This window comes from Brachycentrus maculatus, unplaced genomic scaffold (assembly GCF_059751285.1).
Source record: "Brachycentrus maculatus isolate JH-2025_06_01 unplaced genomic scaffold, ASM5975128v1 h1tg000104l, whole genome shotgun sequence".
Lineage (NCBI taxonomy): Eukaryota > Metazoa > Arthropoda > Insecta > Trichoptera > Brachycentridae > Brachycentrus > Brachycentrus maculatus.
The window spans coordinates 1,245,992-1,269,153 of NW_028280858.1; the positions used below are offsets into that span (position 1 = coordinate 1,245,992).

Consider the following 23,162-nt stretch of genomic DNA (forward strand, 5'->3'; position numbering starts at 1 on the left):
CCGCCTTCGTAGTGTAATGGTCAGCACGCTCGGCTACTGTTCTGGAGGTCCCGGGTTCGATTCCCAGGGGGGTCAAATAAATATCAGTGATTTTTCACTCTAATGTTTATTTCATATTACCCTGGACTGGTACCTGAAGCGGAGGGCTGATCATCTTTCCTTCATGTGTTAACGATCAAGATAACACTGCGTTTGTATGGTGCAGTGCCCTATGTACCATTGGGGTGCGGATAAGGGTTTGAATGAATGAATGTTGGAGATATCTCTATATAAATAACTCAGCAAGCTAATCCAGATATGTGAACAAAGGTATGCATGCACATATTGTAAATTAATCTGTTTGTTTTGATTTCAGCACGGTACCATGACGGCTACGGTGGAGACGGGGTGTATGGGTCCCCTTACGTCGGGTTCGGGAGTGGTGCGGGCGGCGGCGGGGAGTGGTGCCCCCCTGCGGAGCTGCAGCACACCCCCTTCCTCCCCCCTGACAAGATCCCCACGGGCTACCCCCCGGCAGGACCTTGCTTTACTGGTGAGAAACCCTTTTATCTACTGATTAACCCTTCCCATACTGATCATCCAAAAATTACATGTGATTCGAAGCGGGGCACCAAAAGACCCCAGTGCATATTTGTATGGAAGTCGTATTACGCAACTCGTAGCTCAAAGGCACAGAGTCACAGATTACACGACCTTTCCAGCTAAGCAAAATAACGGAAATCGGTTCAAACGAAAGTAATCTAACTGTCTCGCTCTCTCCTTGTAGTGATACCAAATTTATTAGAGTGAAGAAATAACATGTCTTATCAATTGATCGGCAGTCACTTTGTGGTAAAATCAATCCATTTTTAATTAATGTTTTACTTAGTAAATACCACTATTTCTTAAAATCCACTGTGACACGTGTTTTGATGCATTCCGCATCATTTATACGGTGTTTGAAAGTGATGCGGAATGCATCGAAACACGTGTCACAGTAGATTTAAGAAATAGTGGTATTTACTAAGTAAAACATTAATTTAAAAAAATGTCACTAACAGACTAAAAATTAACTGGCTGATATATAAGTCCATAGATCTCGCGGTACTAAGTGGTTGTGTTTTTTATCAAAGACAAATATTTTGAAACATTTAACAATTTAAAATTGTAGAAATGAAAAAAGGGAACATTTTCTTTAATTTGAGATTACAAAAAATATGGAATAAGTAGCTCTTAAGGTGGGGACTGAGCGGAGCATTTTGTCGTAACGTAACGTTCGCGGCGAGCATCCGAACATCGGATGGAGTATTCGAAACGAGCTTGGCTCGCTGTACTGACTGTACGAATGCTCGCATCGTAACGTAACACGTTACGACGAAATGGCTCCAGTCAGCTCCCACCATTATAATACTTAAATTATCAATATAAAATTCACATATGCTCAAACAGGGGGATTTCGATCCCCCTGTTCAAGACAGCTAGGTTAAAGTGACATTTATTATGTAGAATGTCTCTAAATTATCAAAAAACAAAATAAAAAGTGACACTCTTCACTTTTACCCATATATATGGATTGTATTGCGTAACTATCTTCATAAATATTAAAATGTGAAAATGGAAAGCTGCAAAACACAAAATTACTGCAAATTGTAAAGCGCCCTTGAGGGGATTTCTCTAGAAAATGGCACCATATGAACTGGCCATATTTATTTAAATGAATTCATTATATATCTAAATATATTACGTATTCTTGCATAAATTTCTTTACTCAATAGAGACACATACTTGTATTATCAACAGCCAACTTACACTATCAAATCTTAAAACTAATATGCTAAAACTCCCACAATGTAGAGGTTAGAACATCATAGCACTTGTATTTTTATAACCTTATATTTTACGACTTGACTTCATTAGCAGTTTGCACAGGTAGGTAGACAGTTATTGTCGTCATTATTCTGTCATCTTCACATGTGGAAATATTAAGTTTTTGTGAAGTTTGTGTATTACTGTTGGCTACATTTTTATAATCTAATGTTTCTCATTCCTATATATGATTACGTTTATATTTGCCGCCGTTTAAACATAGGTAGCATCTTCATTCTAGTACTATGTATTAAGTTGTTTATGGATAGTGAATATGGTTATGAGGAAAACAGTGCAAATATTATGTGTTTATCAAGGTGACACAAGTAAAAAAAGTACTTCTATGGAAATACAGCCATGTTTACATCTTTCTAAGGACCCTGAGTAATGATTAAAACTTTGTATTTTGGTTTATCTTTTGGGTCTTTGATCTTACATCAAATGACCTGTGATATATGTCAAGATATATTATGCTGAAGAACATATTTGATTCAATCTCAGTAAAAATAATGTGAGAAGTTTAGTTTAAGTGCAAGTTTTAATAATTAATGTCAGATGTTTTTGGGCAATCTTGTGTTATTATACTTTTTAAATGTTATCACAACATATAACACAGGCGAATGCATTATTTGCCGGTTTAATACATATCATATTTATCTGCATTATGGAAGTCCATTTCTTAACACACACAGTTTTTTTATCAACCTGGACCCTAATTAGTATACTAATTAGGGTTGTATACTAATCCACAAGTAACCGCAAACCCAAGTCCGATCCATACAATGTTTTTCAGTATCTTGCGCTCTACCAAAAGTAATGAAATATAATGCTTATAAGCGCTTCCCGCTCTCTACCAATAGTGCATATGTAAAAGACAATTTTAAGTGTTTCCCGCAAACAATGAGTTAAGTTTCTTTTTTTACTAATTGACTTTCTTTCTTTAACACCTATTCACACTCAAATGGGGTACTGCATCAGATTGACACAGTGTTAACTTGATCATCATTTGAGTGAAGGCTTCTTGCGATCCAGCATGGTGAAAATCGCACTAATTACTGCATTACAAAAATGTTGTTGTTATATTGAAATATCACATACAATATAAATATATATATGTATACGAATGAAATACTAAGATTGTTACAATACGTTAGATCTGAGAAATATGTTGTGGACACAGAATGAATCATTCTCGAATTCGTTTTGCGATTGGCCAGAATCAATCCCCCGATGCCAGTTTCACAGTCAAGAATCTACCTAACTACACGATGACGCCGGTCGAAATGTTATATTTTTTTAAAATTATTGTATTATATGTTATACATTTAAAGATGGTCTAAAATGTAATGTATGTCGTAGGTTCCGGACCTATCCAGTTGTGGCAGTTCCTCCTGGAGTTACTGACTGACAAGTCCTGCCAGGGCTTCATCTCTTGGACCGGAGACGGCTGGGAGTTCAAGCTCACCGATCCCGATGAGGTAAAGTATTTTTTAAATAACGATTTTTCCAATAAATAGGACCTAGAAATTTTTCCAAGTGTGGCAAGATCCCAAGATGGCTATTATTTATTACCACCCTTAGTATTTGAATACATCAATGATATAAAGATCCATCAAGTATGTTTGATGGATCCATCATTATGTTGATGATGATGGTATGATCCATCATTATGTTTATGTTTTGAATATTGAAAGCATTAACTTTGTGGATCATATTGATATATTATTTCGAGAAATAAAAATACTTTGTGTTCTGATCCACTCACATTTTTATTAACCAACTAGTTTCGGCAACAACCTGTTGCCCTCTTCAGGGTTACATTTATTACTAAATATATATATAAAAAGGAACAGTGTACAAGTTGTTGGGTTTCAAAAAGGTAGGGGTGGGGGTAATGGTGTTTTAAGGAGGGGTAAGAGCAAGGAAGGGGATAACTCTGTTTAGGTTGGGTTTGATTTTATGGGAAAAATATTAAAAATGGGACTTTGACTAACGTTTATTTGGTTATTAATTATATTTAATTTTTGTTTAGCCGCTTTTTTATTTCTAACACATCTAAATTATTAATTTGACTAGTTCTGTTATAACAATGAAAAATCTTTATCCCATCTTCAAAATTGAACGAATGTTTATTAGATAAGATGTGGTCCGCACTAGTTGGTTAATAAAAATGTGAGTGGATCAGAACACAAAGTATTTTTATTTCTCGAAATAATATATCATTATGTTTAAATGGTTTATTGTTTCTCAAATGAATGTTTGGTTGAGAAAAATGTTACCAAAGTGTTGAATCTGTTGTAGACTATCCCAGCGTAAATGAATAAAGATGATAGTCATCAATTTGTGATTGCAGAATTCATTGTAAACATTAATTCCAAATAAAAGTACATCCGTGGAAGCTAAACTAGCAGTACATAATAGAGTGCTTGTGCCAACACCATGTATGAAAGCTAAACATGGGATTAGTAAGTATCTATATAGGTAGAGTGAACTCGATTGTATGGAAAATTGATGTATGATAGAATGAAAAATGAAGGCATTGCAATGGAATCTTAGAAAAAGTTAGGAGTAGTTGAAAATCAAACATTTGATTTCTACACCGATGACGATATATCAAGATATATGTTATAGATCTTCAATGATGGGCAGAATGGTGAATGTTGCACGGTGTATAATGTGAGCATTTAAGCCAGCCAGTGCCAGGTAGTAAAACCTGGGATGCTCAGACTTTTATATTCCTTTCGGTTTAAAAATATATGCTTCATCATATAAAAATATACATATTTGAAAATATAAACAACTATTTGAAGTGATTTTGATATGTGGAGCAAATTAATGACGAGATAATAACAAAGATGGTATATTTGGGAAATGTGAAAGTGAATTCAGATTCTGAAATCTGGTATCATTGAAAATCTACATATGTAGCCAGACGACATGTCGCTCACTCCTTTCAAGAACGTCATAAATCAAAAAACTTGATTTCTCAGGAGAATGTTTTTAAAGTTTAAAAATATAATACAATGTATTAAAAATAAATATCAATACACTCATTGAACATTTTACTGTGCAACAGATCTTTTTAAGTAAAACCTGAAGGTTTTTTCTCCATTTGATAATATTTAGTATATTTAAAAAAATAATAAAACATTACCTTTTCTTAAAAATGCAAAAACCACAATATTTGCCCTGTAGCGGGTAAATATTAAGTTAAAAATATGGCACTTTTGCTGGGATATAGTACATTTTCTTGGCATTCCGAAAACACGCTTAACTTAAAATTGACGATTTTTGATTTATGACGTTCTTGAAAGGAGTGAGCGATGTATGACAAGACGTATGGATATAGAGGAATATAGGACTGTATGTGAGGACAGAATGAGTATGACATAAACCTATGGCTTATTGCTACACATCAAACTGGATGAATTTTCTTTATAGGAATATAGTAATGTATGGAAGCCCCTCTGCCCTATTTCGAACAACCTGATGATCAAATGTCTTTGTGTCGATTATTAAATGCACGTATTGTACGCATTGCAGGTGGCACGCCGTTGGGGAATCCGCAAGAACAAGCCCAAGATGAACTACGAGAAGCTCTCCCGTGGACTGCGTTACTACTATGACAAGAATATTATACATAAAACTGCCGGCAAGCGATATGTGTACCGCTTTGTATGTGATTTGCAGAATCTTCTCGGGTAAGAATTACGTACTTCATTACCTTCCCAAAAGCCAATCTGCATCTCACATGTTTCATGGCCATTTCAAGTTCAAGTATACAGTAAAGAGGCTTATATGCACATATTTATTTGGAAGGTCCGTCACAGAAACAGAGACTGAGTCTGCTTTGTTGAGACTGCTCTCTGACACCTTTTATTAGTGGAATTACACATATTAATTAATGGAATTCATGAATTTCATAAAGTATATTAGTATCGTAGTTTAAATTTACAAAAAAATTGCCCTATTTTAGTCCGCCTCCGTAGTGTAATGGTCAACACGCTTAGCTACCGTTCTGGAGGTCCCGGGTTCGATTCCCATGAAGGGTAAAATAAATATAAGTGATTTCTTCACTTTAATATTTATTCAATATTACCCTGGACTGGTACCTGAAGCGGAGGGCTGATCACCTTTCCTTCATGTGTAAACGATCAAGATAACACTGCGTTTATATGACACAGTGCCCTATGCACCATTGGGTGCGGATAAGGGTTTTATTATTTATTATTATTTTAATCAGAATGATAATAGATTAAATGAAGGATAGAAGGAATGCTTAGGGTTGGTACACCTGTACTTCTACTAAGTTGTATAAACTGTACAAATGTCTAGGACTTCGATGTAGATCAATACTCATCGTATAATTTTTTTTTAAACTCTTCTTTTAGCACATTGTTGTTGGGCAGTTTTCATCAAACCCAACCCTAATCATACTCAAACAGTTTGCCGCCCGACCCTCAGTATACTTATCACAAGTAACCGCAAACCCGATTTCAATCTGTACAGTATTTTTTGGCATTTCTCTCGCTCTAATAAATGTAAGCAAATAGAATGTTTATAAGTATCTCTCGCTCTCTACCAACAATATGTAAAAGACGCTTTTAAGAGTTTCCCGTAAACAATAAGGCAACTATAATCCATACCAAAATGGTAGAGTAAGAACAGTTGTCCCTCTATATAATACGCCAATATGGATGACATGGTAAAATTTTAAAAATATTGTTTCAAAGAAAAATGTTTTAAATAACATCCTTTTTCAATGATTAAAGAAAACACTTCGTTTTTTACCACTTGAGTTTTATTATAGACTACATGTTTCAGAAGTTAAACTTCCATCATTCAGGTATGTATAATAACTAAAATATAAAATATAAAATTATTCTATAAATAAGGAGAGGGGAAAGTAAGGGGAAGGGGTTAGTCAAGGGACGGAGTTTGAAAACAAAGGAAAAATGGAAAGCAATGGTGAAGAATTTTGAAACAATATATTATTTAATAAATTATTATTAGAATTCAGGTTTTTTTGGATTTCTAAATTTTCAAGATAATTCATAATTTGGCCTTTATATGGAACAAGGTGTAATAATTTTAATTTATGAGAGTGAAATGAGTGATTAGTTTAACTTCTACAACATGTAGTCTATAATTAAACTCAAGTGGTAAAAAACGAAGTGTTTTCTTTAATCATTGTAACATGTCTTACCACAAAGTTAATGCCAAAACAATAAATAAAATAACATCCTTTTATTTGCAGGTATTCTCCAGAAGAGCTGCACTCCATGGTGGACTTGAAGTTGGAGAAGAAGGATGACGACTGAAGAGTCCCGAACAAGCGCAAAATGGTTTATCCAGTAAAGAAAATATAGATTAGTTAAAAAAAAGTATCATAGGAACTATAAATGGATTAAGTACGGTGATACTATAACTGTTATGTTGGCCTGATCCAAACAAAATACATAATCGCAATCTTATCTTCTTACGATGATGTTGAAAATATTGATAGTTATGTAACATATATATTAACATTAGGAAAACGAACCCAGTTTTTAACGTTTTATATTATTTTTTGTTTGGTTGTACCCAGTTATCGCATACCATTTCAATAAATGATGCATACGATAAATGATTATTTTTTTAATTCTGATATAATTATTGAGGTGCTGCTTTGCACAAATTCGCAGGTTTCGCAATTTTACAGTCAAGTCAAACTTGACTGGTTATGAAAACATTATTAATTTGATTTTATTATGTGACGAATATAAATATAAATATTTTATCCTGAGACCATTGGTGCCTTAAATATCTTCCATTCATTGTTCAAATATTTTTACTGTTAAATTTTCGTTTTTGAGACAATTTTTAAAATTATTAACACCATGTATTTTGTCGTGCAGAACCAAAGTATTTAAAAGTATCGAGAGGGTTGCTTAAGTAACGTTATAAAAAAAAATATTATTCAACACGTGGCTTACGCCCGTATCTTTATATTTTATTCCCATTTATTGCAACGCCAAAAACATAGATTTAATGCCTAAAAATATGTATTTTTTTTTATAATTCAGTATTATTTTACGGAAACATCTGGTTCAATTTATTTAATTTCAATTATATTCTAGTTGTATGAAATTCAGTACAGGTGCTGATATAACAGTTCAACATATGGGAATACATATTTCATTATTGATAGTTAATTGTTATATAAAAATTAGCTTCAAATTCATGAATGATTTTATTTTGATCTCATGACAGCATACTATAAGCATTCATTATCATTCATTATCAAAGTAATCTGGACTTTATATTAGACGTTATATTCTTTTGAAAAATCCTTTCCAAAACGAAGATTGTTTGACTTGATGGTTTTAGCGAATTTTTTGGCTAATTTATGTATTAATTTTAAATCAAACACAGATTTTTTGAGTCTACTAAGTTGTATTTTATTAACAAAAACACATAAAAAATTATATTAATGTTAAATTATAGATTGTGAAGATCAAATGGACTACAGTCCTTATGTAGCTATACAACATTTAAAATTAATACATAAATTAAAATGGAGTTCTACAAATTAAACGCCAAATCAATAAATTTTTGGTTAATCGTTATAAACCCTCCAACCCAGTGATCAAGAAAACCCAAACAATCCGATAAAACTATCAAATTTAATTTAAAATGTCTATTTGTGTTTATTTTTAATGTTCCCAAATTGTCTTTACCTTATGTATTAAAAAATATCAAAACGAATTCTTCTTTGTCTACAAATTAAGAAGTCAACAGATTAATAAATAAAAAATTCCCGTTATTGTGATTTTGGCCAACAACAGTAATTAATTGTAAAACATTCTGTTGATTTTGTATATAGATTCATATAAAGTAATATTAGAAGATGCAAAAAGATATCATAATGTTAACTACTTAATTATAAAACAATGAAGTTGTGTGCGAGAGAAGAGAGAAGAGAGAATGTGAAATCATGGAAACGATAGCCCCCAAACTGTTTACATTTGAAAATAAAAGCACATTTTTAATTGTACTTTTTATGTACTTTTTACGACACTTATTGTATAAAAGAGTTAATGTTACTTGTGTGTTCAAAACGGATCACATAGCTTTAAATTTTCGATAAGTTTATTGTATTTTATGAGATTTTATCGAATAAAGTAAGTCACAAATTTTGAGATTGTTGCAAAATTTTATACATCATTTTTCCAAGTTATAACACATATCGTTCACTCCTTTCAAGAACGTCATAAATCAAAAATCGTGAATTTTGAGTTGTGCGTGTTTTCGGAATGCCCAGAAAATGTACTATATACCAGCAAAAGCGGCATATTTTTAACTTAATATTTACCCGCTACAGGGCAGAAAATGTTGTTTTTGCATTTTGATGAAAAGCTATTGTTTAATTATTTTTTTTAAATATACTAAATATTTTTCAAATGGAGAAAAAACCTTCAGGTTTTACCTAAAAAGATCTGTTGCACAGTAAAAAGTTCAATAAGTGGCTTGATGTTTATTTTTAATACATTGTGATTTCTTTTTAAACTTTAAAAACGTTCTCCTGAAAAATCAAGTTTTTTGATTTATGACGTTCTTGAAAGGAGTGCGCGATATACATAATACAGTAAGCTCTTAATTTGCCAGCACGGATATCAAATAAATTTCTTGGGTTGTTAAATTCACTATTATTTCTCTCTACTTTGCCTGAAAAATAAACTGGAGTCTAAAGTAATGAAAGAAACATTGAATAGCATAATTGTTTCCTTAAATGATATGACAATTAATGGTAATGCAAACATGTTCGATTATCACAAAACATGAATTATTTTGGAACCAACTTTTTCAGTGATTTTTAAAATACAGACTAATATCCTGGATCCAAGTAAACTGAGAATCTGCTGTATGTATCGATGTTAATTTAGTGTTTTGGTATTTCCATTGAACTACTTTTTGTATCCATTTTGACAACATAATTAAAATTATTGTAGTTATTATTAATCTGATATCGAAACCTTCAATGAATAATGTTGGATTTGCAGAATACTATTTCACTTAAATTAATTTAAAGTTTTTACACACGCACAATAGAAAAACAGCAATCAAATAGTTCAGATGTATGTATATTATACCTCAGCGCACAAATATACTATATTTATAATATTTTTTTTGGTTTTCAACTTATTAGTGAAGAAATTACTAAATACCCACTCTACATTTTGAATCAAAATGCCAAAATTCCATCTCCTGACTCAGATAAATTCCATAGCGCACAAAGTAGCCAATGAGATTTGTAAATCTTCATTAGGAAGTATAAAATATTATGTAACCTTTGACTTTTATTTTTTTAATCATATATCTACACAATTATGTAATTGTATTCAATGCTTTTTGACAAATTTTCTCAGCGTCAACTTTGTAACACTTAATAATTATATACGATTTTAGTAATATCTTATGGACCACTGTCTTTTCTGTACAAAAGTATTTCGATTTTTACATTTTTGCAAATATCTCAGATTTTTGTTTTCAAATATTTATTGTTACTTAACATAAGTAATTTATTTAATGATCAAAGAAGAAACATAATACTGTTACACTGTTTTTGTTGTTATAAAGGTTAAAATTGCTCTGATGCAAAATTGGATACTCATTTCTTGTAGTATGTTTGTGCGCTAAGGCATCGATGTATGAATTTGATTTGAACTTTAAAAAGTAGAATGTATATAAAAATACCGAACAAATAAAATCAATTATTATCAGATCACATTTTTAGTTGATAGTACAACCGTGTCGTGTATATAACTTATTTTCGGTAGATAACTTTAGTTAAACGATTCATTAGTTAAATGTTCGATACATAAATCAAATTTTTATCAGAAATTATAATTTGTTTTCGTAGATAATTTTGCCCATTTTGATTTCACAAGAATTTCTTTCTTCTGCAAATGAACTTTTGTAAAAAACGTAACCAAATCTGCAACAAACGACGTATTGGTGATGAAACATTATAGGATGATTATGCATATTTACAAGTAAACACTTACAAACAATTACAATTACAAGTAAACACTTTACAAACTTTCTTGTTGTGAAAGTGAATGATCTCGTTTTAAGGGATTTCGTTTTAATATGAATGATAATATTCTTTTTAGACATTATGTGATTATTCTTACTAGACTAAATAACTATAATTTCTTTTTATATCGGTCACTTGAACTAATAACTAAGAATATAATTATATACTGCACAAAGAAGCGATCCACCTTGCTGTTGTGTTAGGCATGTTATAGTTTAGTGAATTAAGACATTATTGTTTCATTGGCCCGTACATATGAATTTGTATGTATTGATAAATGATGTTAAAATAAAAAATATATATTTATGAATCTGTTTTTCATTACCTCACACATTTCGGACTACATTTCGGTTTTTATACGCCTGCGAACCGTTAGCGACGGGATTTGATAATTCGGTAGTGTAATGCCAAAGGGGTATATATGTCAAATTTTTCATTTTCTCAGTTTGTTCCACAAAATGTCTAAAATAGTGTATTCCATAATCTGGCAAAAGGATAAAGCTGTAGTCGCAATACTTACTTAGTTTTGTTAAGATATACACATATAAAAATACATGCAACAAATGAGTTATTTAATTTCACAAGTTTGTTTTTGCTCTCCTGTAAAATTTGGTCAGAGACAGATATACCCCCTTGCCTTTACACTACCGAATTGTGAACATATATAGTTTAGACTTAAACAAATAGATGGGTTTATATTCATATAAAAACATTAAATAATTCCTTCTTTTCTGTTTTTGAAATGAGGCCGGCATAGAAGGTAAAAATACCCTTCCCGCCCTTAAGCATCAATCGACCAAATGGATAGAAATACCTTACCCGTCCGAAGTCTGTTAACCAGTTCCCAGTTCCCATTCTGAGCAAGACTCGGGCAAGGATTGCATTGATGGGTCCGTATGCTGCTTGGGCAAATCGTATTCCAACTTGTCAGTATTGATTTGCCCGAGCCAAATATATTTATCTATTTGTTTTTATTGAACGCTGTTGAAGTGCACGAATGTGTGTAAAATCATTGTACATGTAACAGAATTTAAAACGAAGATATAATAAAGGAATGTAAGGCTGGACTAGGGATAATTGAAAAGATTAGGAAGCGTTCTTTAAGGTGGTATGGACATGTGGAGCGAATAGATAACGAGAGAATGACTAAGAAAAAAGAAAAAGTTTTCGTTTTATGATGTATGTTTTTTTACACTCATAATTAAACATGGTTTATATTTTGCCATTATTATGAACTGAACATTCAACGATCATCTTCACATTGTAAATTCGAAGTAATTTATTCCAATAAAATTAATAAGTAATTTTATTGGAATAAATGTTGAAAAAAAACATTAAAAAACTAATAAAAACAAAAACAAAAATTATTTTCTTTTGGACTGCACGCATTATTGTATTTTGCATTGATTTGTATGGGAAAAATGTTTCCCTGAACGAGTAAGATGCTGGAACGAATTAAACTCGTTATGAGAGGTTCCACTGTAACTCAGTGCTAAAAAACAAGTGTTTTTCTTTAACAATATTACCCTGGACTAGTCCCTGAAGCGCAGGAGTGATCACCTTGCTTTCATGTAAGTAACGATCAAGATAACAGTTTTAATACAATGCAGTGTCCTATGCACCATTGGGTGAGGATAAGGATTAGAAGAAGAATAAGAAAATATAGAAAATGGGATCAGAAAAGAAGTTGTGGTCAGAGAAGAAAAAATAAAAAATAAAACAAAGTTTTTTAATAGAAATAAGGTTGCCTAGAGGCAAGGTAGACCATACTCAATACAATCACCCTATTGTCTTAACTCTTACCACACTGTAGGCCAGACATTCTGGCCCGTATGATTCTATTAGGCAGCTCCGTGGGCCACAACGTCTGGCCCGGCGCAGGTATAAGTTTAATCATTGGTTTCTCTATCACCCAAGTATATTCTACCAAAAAACATATTGAATCAACCAATATTTCTTCAATAAAACTTTCCATTGCTTAGATATAATCTAGGAAAAATAGATTATCATTTTGGGTGATAGAATATTTTTCATAGGCTAATATTTTTTGGGACAGTCAGTCGTTATCCTTCATTTATGACGGTTCTCCAAGGATACTCCCACTTTTTGTGACCATATTTTTTCGTTTTGTGGAGCTATTATATTTCAAAATTTTGTGAGTTAGTAGTTAAAATGAATGAAATTGCATTTTACGTGTTTAAAATAAATATTTTATAGTTAATCCTCCATGGAAAACTATGAAAGTTATACTTTCAAGTTCAGTTATAAAAACGAATGGTCATACGAATTGCCAAACAGAGTGTCCCAAAATTAGGGAACCATAATATTTATTTTAATGGTAGAAAAACGTCACATTTTTTTGATCAGAGTAGCTGATCAGTTATGAGAAAAAATGGTCAGAGTGGAAAAGGTTAAAGAAACTTATAAAGTAAATGTACAAAGTGATCACTTAAGTCAGCCAATCGCAAATCGTAAGGTCTATTAATAAAAATGGTTTCGTCTCTGCTGAGACGTCCAATTTATCTTGATTTATCTAAACAGCACGAAACAGTGAATGAGTTTTGGTGACTGACCCTAATTTTAATTTGCTGATATGGTGAGGAGATAGGAGACAGTAAAAAATAAGGAAGCATCTTCCGTTTGCAGCGAAAGTGGACATAAATAAACCCGACGCCTATTTTAGTTCCGATTAGGGTGACCATCAGGCGTTTAAGAATTGGATTCTAAAATAAATACATAGGCAACAATAGATCTTTGTCAGACGGGAGCAAAATCTAATTTAACATACTCAACCTCTAAAGGATTGTATTAGACTCGTTTTGTGTTTATAACAACCGATATAATTAATATTGTCATCCATCATTTTCTTTCGGAAAATTCGCTTTCGAAAAAACGTTATTTTCGTAAGTTGGCAATGAATGACGTCACGGAAACGATGGAGTTATTTTAATGTTGGTAACATTGCTAAATTATTGGCGGCTCTATTTGTTGATAAAATCTAAAGTTTAAATATTCATATCTCCCTTAGTTCTCTACAGATTTCAATAAGAATGTCACGGATAGTCTTGTGATTTTTCATATTAATTTATTAGCTAATAATCACATATCGTGATATTTAACCATTATTTTACACACGTGCAACATTCAACAATAGATTTTTGTCACGATGTTGGTTTATTGGCTAAAGAATTAATATGTAAAATTTCAAGACTATCGATTACATTCTTATTAAAATCTGTAGAGAACTAAGGGAGATATTATATTAAAGTTTAAACTTTAGACATTTGAATAAAACGAAAAACGTGCGTTTGTATACGTCATCAAATTTCCGTCATCGAACGTTTTATGACGTCATATGGTTTATTGTCTATGGTTTATAGAGCTGTAATAGTAGTAGTGTGGATTGTTTGTTTACTACTACACTACCATTTGTGTTATACAAATATGAGGGGAGGGGGGGGGGTGGGAGGGTGGACCAACAAATAGAGCCGCCAATAATTTAGCAATGTTACCAATATTAAAATAAGTCCATCGTTTCTGTGACGTCATTCATTGCCAACTAACGAAAACAACGCATTTACGAAGGCGAATTTTCTTAAAGAAAATTATGAATGAAAATGTTGTTTATACCGACTGATATAAACACAAAACGACTGTAATACAATCCTTTATAGGTTGAGTATGTTAAATTAGATATTTGATCCTTTCTATCCATGGTAGACAACCACACTACTCAAAATTTTGGAACCCCTAGATATATTGATTAATCTCGTGACACAGTACCTATGAGTTCATAATAGACATCTATGTTGGTTTGAGGAAAGCTTTTATTTAATAAAAGCTTTCCTCAAACCAGCGGAGACTTTTTAGAGACTTTTTATTTGTATGCAAGGTCCGAATCTCTTTAAGTCAGAGTTTCTCGGTTCGAACCCACTCTAGCACAATTTGATACCTATTTCTAATAATGAACCGTTTAGGCTCACAGAAATAGCATGAAAATGAAATATTTGAGTAAATAATAAAAACACAAATATTTCTCTTTTATTTAAATTTGTTTTATTTTTCATTTTTTACTTAATGCTGACCCAGGTGATATAATATATTTTTAGTATATGGTCACCCTAACCAGAAGTCAGGTCAGACCCCCCCTTCCGTGCCCCCCCCCCCCTAAACAGCGCGCGGCGCCCAGAGCATCTCACTCCAGATGGGAAATATTTTTGGACACCGTTCCCAATCGCAAATCCCAGTGGATTTCTGGAACTTCGGGATAAAGCAAGAATTGATTTAGTTCTATGACCTAAAAGCATGGAACTAATTCAATTCAATTTCAATTTCAATTTCAATTTATTCAAAAATTAATATATGCATTACAGGCAAAATATTTAAGGCGTATACATTAAAAGGTAAGCAAGAGGACAAAGAGGAGGTATAAAGTGATCGCTTAAGCCATTCAAATGCCAGGTCGTAAGCCCTGGGATGTTCACGCTTCCATCATCTATCATATAAATCTTACGATAGATGTTTCATATTAGGTACCTTTGTTTTATATATTTATTTCTGATAATATCTATTGAATGCTATTGGGAAAAGAAGCAGAGGAAGACCGAGAAAAACATGATACGATAAGGTATGCCAAATACTTGAAAGTGGTCAGGTTAGGAGTCGTAACAATCGGCGGGTATGTATAAGGAGATGCATGAACGTGGAAGAGGCGAAGAATGTTTGCAAGGACAGAGTGGTGTGGTGCTCACTGCGCCCCTCTATACTTTCTACGGCCACCCAGGGCGCCACGGCGCACACTTTGGGAACCCCTGCGTCAGGTAATTTAAAAAAAAAACTGATACATAAATAGACCATCGTTTAGTCCTCGTTTTAAATTTGGGCTTTTAAATTATTGTTGCAAATTTTGTTATCTGTTTTCAGTTGCAGCTATGGATTCGCAAAAGGTGTTTCGTTACCTCGTCCGTTCTTCCTTCGAAATAATAGTTTTTTTTTGTTCTCATATCATGATTGTGTCTTAAAGCTGGTTTAAATCCACACATCATCCCATGTGGTGAGTTTAGTTTTTGAAATAATCCATGTGCTATCCGTATTTCACAAAATGTGGTCATCGATGTGGAGGTCGATAAAATTGGTGCAGTTATCAGGTGAGTCGGTTTTTCATTCTTATCTACTAGTCACTACAAATACTATACATATGTATTTATGTGTATATGTATATTTCATGTGTAAATATCGATACATGTTTGTAAATATAGAGTATAATAATAATTTTGGATAATTTATATAGCGCCATTTTCGTCAAGTACTATTTAAAGGGTATGATTCAACTTGTTTTTTTGTTGTTTTTTTGTATCTACATTACGGATAATTGAACATTTATTTTAAGGACCCTATGACAAACTGATTCTTTAGCAATTTATCGATACTTTTTTTTGTATTTTTTATTTGTATACGAGGAGGGTAATCTTAGTCAAAAGTTTGTCCCAACCTAAGTTTTTACTAGTAAAAACTAACGAAATTGATTTTTTAACGAATCTCTAAAATATGAGTTGATAAACAGTGCAACAACGAGTCAGCATTTTTGGGTTCAAACCCAATTTTACGAAAATATTGTGGAAATTTTGATTTTGCTATCTTATAAAAAAATATATACTTAGTTGTTATTTTATTTGTCCGCCTCCGTAGTGTAATGGTCAGCACGCTCGGCTACCGTACTGGAGGTCCCGGGTTCGATTCCCAGGGAGGGTCGAATAAATATAAGTGATTTTTTCACGGTAATATTTATTCAATATTACCCTGGACTGGTACCGAAAGCGGAGGGCTGATCACCGTTCCTTCATGTGTTTATGATCAAGATAACACTGCGTTTATATGATGCAGTGCCCTATGCACCATTGCGGTGCGGATAAGGGTTTGAATGAATGAATGTTATTTTATTACATGAAATGCAATTCCACCAGGATATGTCAGTACAAAACTTAAGATTTTATTGTGATTTTTCACGTGTCAAACACAATAGGAAGAATTCTATAGATGGCGTTGGTCAATCACCTTATCGTAGGAGAGGGGTCATGTCCATTCTGAATAAATTATAAAAATATATGCAAATTAATGAGGTCTCATTATAACGACGCGTGAAGTGCTTCTGAAGTATTGGGGGTATATTATAATTATAGGTAAATATTGTATTATACACATATTGTATTTTAATTGCAAATAAATAAACAGGGCTTACTTCATGTCAAAGGTTGGTTAAAATGTCACAATCATTTTATTTTTTGTGCGCACGTGTTCAAAAAATAAACCTAAAATAAGTTAACGTAAAATAAGGTAGTGTCAGCCGCCGGTGGCTAATAAAAAAATCTAGATTGACACCATCAATAAAACTCCTCAATTATATTAGATTAATAATAATAAAATAATAAAACCCCTATCCGCACCCCAATGGTGCATAGGGCACTGCGTCATATAAACGCAGTGTTATCTTGATCGTTTACACATGAAGGAAAGGTGATCAGCCCTCCGCTTCAGGTACCAGTCCAGGGTAATATTGAATAAATACGACAGTGAAAAAAGTCACTTATATTTATTTTACCCCCTTGGGAATCGAACCCGGGACCTCCAGAACGGTAGCCGAGCGTGCTGACCATTACACTACGGAGGCGGACGGATATTAGATTACGAAGGGAAAATTGTCGTACAAAAAGTAGTGTAAATAGACCGATATCAACGTTAAGTTAATTAAGTTTTTTTTCAACTTCCGTCAACTAAATCGTCAAATAATTCATATCCGTTGTCTAGGCCAGACATCTAGGTTGGACAATTGGTCGAGCGAATCAATTGACAGGTTATTGGATTGAATAGATGCCAGTTATTGGAGATAATCAACTTCACTACCTGAGTAAAATCAATAATTAAAATTATACACCTAAGTAACTTCACTGCTAACTTAGAATCAATTAAATGTATAAACTTATGCCTCTAGGCGAGTGTTCTTGCCTAGAATTTTCACTCATGAATTATATGAAATTATAGTAACTTTAAACACAAAGAGTAAATCCACTCACGAGTAGGCATAGGCTATGAAATTTAAAAAGTTGAAGCCTGAGTAGGGTTATGATAAGCTGTGTTACATAAGCCGTAGCTAGATTTCAGAGTCACTTGGATGTTAGGTAATTAAAAAAAGAGATAATCATTTTTTTAAATTTATTAATATATTACAGTATTTTAAGGACTTTTAAAACGCAAATTAATTTTCAAGCATTTTTTTTAAATATTTTTTTTCTGAATGATGTTAACTCTCTCTCGTGGAATCCTTGTTAGGGGGGAGGGGAGATTGTTCACCCCAGAAAACATCGCATTACACAATTGCAGTGTGTTCTTGTGTAATACAAGTGAGGTGTTGTGTCGTGGCATTTTTTTATTGTACGATTCCCATCATTACATTGTTACAATGTTACCAGATAGACAGGCGGGAATTTTAAATCAAATACTAGACATTTTTATATTAATTTCGAGTATCAGACGCATCTGAATATTGAAGGCAATTTTTCAACAACAACAAAAAAGTCCGTCGTATAGTTCGTAAAATGCGGTAAGTATATCGTAGTCGTACAGGAGAAAGTGACCAACTGACAAAACGTAAAAATGTTCAGGAGGGCCATTTAAGTCACTTACTTGGTAGAAAAATAAACATCAATGCAGTTAGTCATTTTTTTATACTTCTAATATATTTCCATGTTTAAAATCCATGTTTAAAATCCATGTTTAAAATCCTTTGGGATTTTTTCTGGGCAATATTAAGCTAGTATACTATCAAATAGTCAATGATCACGTTTTTGTAAAAAAAATGCACTTGGCTACTTTCTCCTGTATGACTACGATATTAAATTCGATTATTATAAAGAATCTAATGTCCACTGGGGCATATTTACCCGCTTCTCGCCTCCCTTCTCCAACCGAAACCTGTGATGACTCTCATTCTGAGAGTTCCCGAAGATGGGAGTCGTAAGAGATCCCTTTTGTAGAGATTGACATGTTTATTTGTGCGACACAAGCGCATTGTTTCCAGTTTTACGTGCGTTCTAATGTCCGATTCACACCCGTAAACTTGACCCGAACACCTACCGATCAGTGATTCGAGGAAACATTGAGGGACTTTCCTAATGCCACTGAGTCACCGTGTTTACGTTTAAAAGTGAAGTGTTTTTTGTTTGTTTTAAAACATTGTTTAATTGATTTAAAAACAGATGGTGCAGTGATAAAGTAGATTGAATGTTGTACAAGTACCACAATTTGATTCATATTTTTAATAATGAAAAAGAAAAAGTATGAAATTTAAGTATTTTTTAAAATAATCAAAACATCAATATTTATCTTTGTGAGAAGATAAATAAATAATAAATAATAATAGTAATAGTGTGAATAATATAGTATATGTACGAGGAGATGCATGACTGTGGAAAAGGAGAAAATTGTTTTCAAGAGGATTCCCTGCCTACCCCTGTGGGGAGCGGCGTGATAGCTAGTCAGTTAGTTTAAATAATGGTATTGTATCATTAAACTTAACTTTTAAAATCTGTTTTAAATATCTATATATTTACTATACGCGTGAGGAGATGTATGAACTTGGAAGAGGCGAAGAATGTTTGCAAAGAAAGAGTGGTGTGGCGTTCTCTGCCTACCCTTGCGGTAAAGTGGCGTGATGGTTAGTTAGTTGCACACGATTTCTATGAATAGTCAGTATTTTCTATCGTTGATTAAAACTATGAATAATTAATAATTATTTTTGCAGTGTTTTAAAATTGGGACCTTTCAAAAATTTAATAATTTATTTGAGTCACAATTTATTGTATCGCGTTCGTACCTCATTCTTCCACTAACAAAGAAGTTCAGTATCACCAAATTAAAAAAAAACTTATTGTTTTCGGTCTAAGTATACAACTTTGTAGAGAAAATTTCGTCTTTATTGAGACATCTAATATATCTTTATATATCACCCTCAGGGAATAATCCAATTTTTAAGAAAATTAAATAGTATATTGTTAATATCAAATATACGCACACATAGAAATGCAAATTTTTCAATTGTAAATTTTTAAACAGATTCTAGGTATAATCTGTTTAAGGAAGCAAATACATTTGTATAAATTAATAATCTGTAACATACATAAATAGTTTTTATTTTATTATTTCTTTAGTTAAGCCTATTATTAAATTAAATTAAACTTTTTTTTACACTAAATTTACATATTATTAAAGCAAAATGTTTCTTTTTCAATTCTTTCAAACTCTTGCGCAATATTTGAAATGTATTGTAATAATCGGTAGGTACATAAATAATTTTAAAAAATGCAACGAAGATATTTCAGTACTGCCTTTTTGTTGTAAGAAATAACAATTTGTAGTTCAGAATAATAATGAATTAGTACTTCGATAATTTTCCCTTTAATTTAGAGATTACTCATCCATATATTTTATACTGGTTTCATTCTTCAAATAAAATATAATATTTTCATTTCGAAAACTTCAGACGAGGTTTTTGGCAAATTTAGATCCCGGTTTTAGTTCATTCTCCACGTCATATTTTTTTCAGTTAAATTTGATTGCGTTGTAAACACCTTTTAACTCATAAACATTTAAACTTTGAGTTAATAAGACGTTAATTTGTTAATGTGATGGAATTGTGTTATTTGGAGTTTTAAAAAAGTGGTATATATTAGACTATTTAAAAATGTCCAATGTGAAAATCGCTGTACGAGTGAGGCCTCTCTCCCAAAGGTAAGAAAACCTTTTATACCTTTTTTTAAACTAGTTATAGCAACACGTGGCAGAGTGTTTTGCTCTGGTAAAATAAAAAAAAAAGATGGCAACAATTCTGAAATGCTTAATTTCACGATACTTATAGGTATAAAATATTTTAACAGCTCTCAGGAAGCATACTGACTGCCATGAGAAATGTTTAGCATTGCGTAAGAAAATATTATAGATTGCACACGTTTCTGCAATGCTCGATTTCACGATACTTATAGGTATAAAATATTTCAGCAGCTGTCAAGAAGCATACCGTCCGCCATGAGAAATGTTTAGTATTGCGTAAGAAAATATTGTAGTAGATTGCACACATTTCTGAAATGCTTGATTTCACGATGCTTATAGGTATAAAATATTTTAGAATCTGTCAAGAAGTATATGGTCCGCAATTAGAAATATTAAGTACTAAATGTGTTGCTGTTATGTTCAACAGATGGCGCTGCCTTTACGGTCAACAAAGCTGTTTAAATAGAAAGAAAATAGATAGAACACATTTCTAAAATGCTTAATTTTACAATACTTGTAGCCTTGTAGGTATAAAGTATTTAAGAAGATGTCAAGAAACATACCGTCTGTCATGAATAATTTTCAGCATTGCTTGTATGGCTGTAATGTTCAACAGATGGCGCGCCATCGTGGACAACAAAGCTGTTTAAAAAAACGTATGTTTTACAGTCACAGGTGAAAAATATAAAAACACGCGTATTTGAATGCAACGTTGTGTCTAAATTTCAAAGCTATACGTGTATAACTTTGAACAAGCGAATATTTATAATTTTATTTATTTATTAATTTATTTATTGGTACCTACATACGACTGGAAGGCTTTTGCACAATATAAGGAAATAATTTAATACTATTTCAGTAATATAACGCAACTTAAGTAAATATATTAAAGTACATGACATAATATAAAATATATACATAGAAGAATAAAAAGAGTATACGTTGCATAATAAGATTAATACAAATAAAGTGTTAATATAATAAAATAAAATAAACTTACCCCGAATTCGTGCTGGTCAGGTCTCTTAAGGATGCTCTTTTATTTCTTGAGATGACTGTTAAAATTAAAACACATGACATAATATAAAATATATACATAGAAGGGTAAAAAAGTATACGTAGCATAAGATTAATACAAATAAAATGTTAATATATTATAATAAAATAAAATAAAAACTTACCCCGAATTCGTGCTGGTCAGGTCTCTTAGGGGTGCACTTATTTCTTGAGATCACTGAATTAATTTTTTTTCTGGGTAGACGGGACATCCGGATACAAGTGACACGTCCGGCGGATCGCGACGAATAGAACGCCTATTTACAAAATACTGATGTTTGTGATGCAATTGATAAATTTCACCACCTTAAGAAATAGATACTCACATACTATGTTTTTATCTTATTTGTATTACAGTAAAACCTCGATATAACGGACCTCTGTTTAACGAAATTCGGATATAACGGACTAAAAATCTGTCAAATGTAATAAAATTAAAATCTTATTGTTAATTTATTTATTTATTGATTTGGCGTTTAATTTGTAGAACTTCGTTTTAATTTATGTATTAATTTTTAAATCAAACACAGATTTTTTGAGTCTTCTAAGTTGTATTTTATTAAAAAACACATAAAAAATGACTATTGTGACAGTTGTTTCGCCTAGTTATGGCCTTTTTTAAACGAATGTTTGAAAAGGCCATAACATTATACATGTAAACAATTTTTAGCGGCCACAATACGGCTGTCCAAACTCAAAACACAGTAAGGGACATTTTTTTGTAGTACGTTCTACTTAGTTAGTTACATTTTGGTACATACTACATTTTTGGACTAAGTAGATTCTAGTTAATCCAAAAATGCAAAAAAACGTACTACAAAAAATGTTCCTTACTGTGTTTTAAGTTTGGACAGCTGAATATATTATTCAAATATTTAGAGTTAAAATGTTACTTAATCTGTTAAAATTATTTTGTATTAGAATGTAACTTAGCGATAGATTATTTTGATTCTTGTCAAACGTAATAGAATAAACTGTGAAACAAGTAAGTAATTATTGAATTTAATTGTATTCCCTTTCATAAACGCATCTTCTGAGGAGAAACAAGACTTAGTGGCGGTTGGGAGTGCACCATAGCCCGTGCAATTCCCATCCTCCACAAATTGGTTTTCATAATATTTTGAGTGTGTCTGTTGCTACTTTTTTGGTGACATCTATGGCTGAAATTATTATGTTTTTTTATAAGTAGAAACCTTCTTGAAACCCCGTAATTTCCCAGACGCTCATATTCTTCATCTATGTTGAGATATCAATAAAAAATATTGATATGAATAATTTATAAGTGGAGCAAATCCGGAATTTAAGATTAAAAATTTGGACACACTAGTATACTTCTTCTTTTCTTCTCTTTAAACCCTTA

At 32.1% G+C, this 23,162-nt stretch overlaps 3 protein-coding genes across 4 annotated transcripts in view; 2 read left to right on the plus strand and 1 right to left on the minus strand.

The window, feature by feature from the left end:
• The window catches only part of pnt (ETS transcription factor pointed), a 328,008-nt gene extending 316,774 nt beyond the window's left edge, over window positions 1-11,234 (plus strand). For both annotated transcript variants that reach the window (XM_088258845.1, XM_088258846.1), the window contains 4 exons: window positions 356-532; window positions 3,205-3,323; window positions 5,389-5,546; window positions 7,103-11,234. In XM_088258845.1, coding sequence (XP_088114971.1) covers window positions 356-532; window positions 3,205-3,323; window positions 5,389-5,546; window positions 7,103-7,166 — 518 coding nt within the window. In that variant the 3' untranslated portion in view covers window positions 7,167-11,234. The remainder of the gene's footprint in view (window positions 1-355; window positions 533-3,204; window positions 3,324-5,388; window positions 5,547-7,102) is intronic.
• Polr1F (RNA polymerase I subunit F) overlaps window positions 1-23,162 on the minus strand; it is a 185,870-nt gene that overhangs the window by 118,350 nt on the left and 44,358 nt on the right. The window lies entirely within an intron of this gene.
• The window catches only part of LOC148310223 (uncharacterized), a 33,550-nt gene continuing 30,868 nt past the window's right edge, over window positions 20,481-23,162 (plus strand). Inside the window, exon 1 of the mRNA XM_088258843.1 lies at window positions 20,481-20,707. Coding sequence (XP_088114969.1) covers window positions 20,661-20,707 — 47 coding nt within the window. The 5' untranslated portion in view covers window positions 20,481-20,660. The remainder of the gene's footprint in view (window positions 20,708-23,162) is intronic.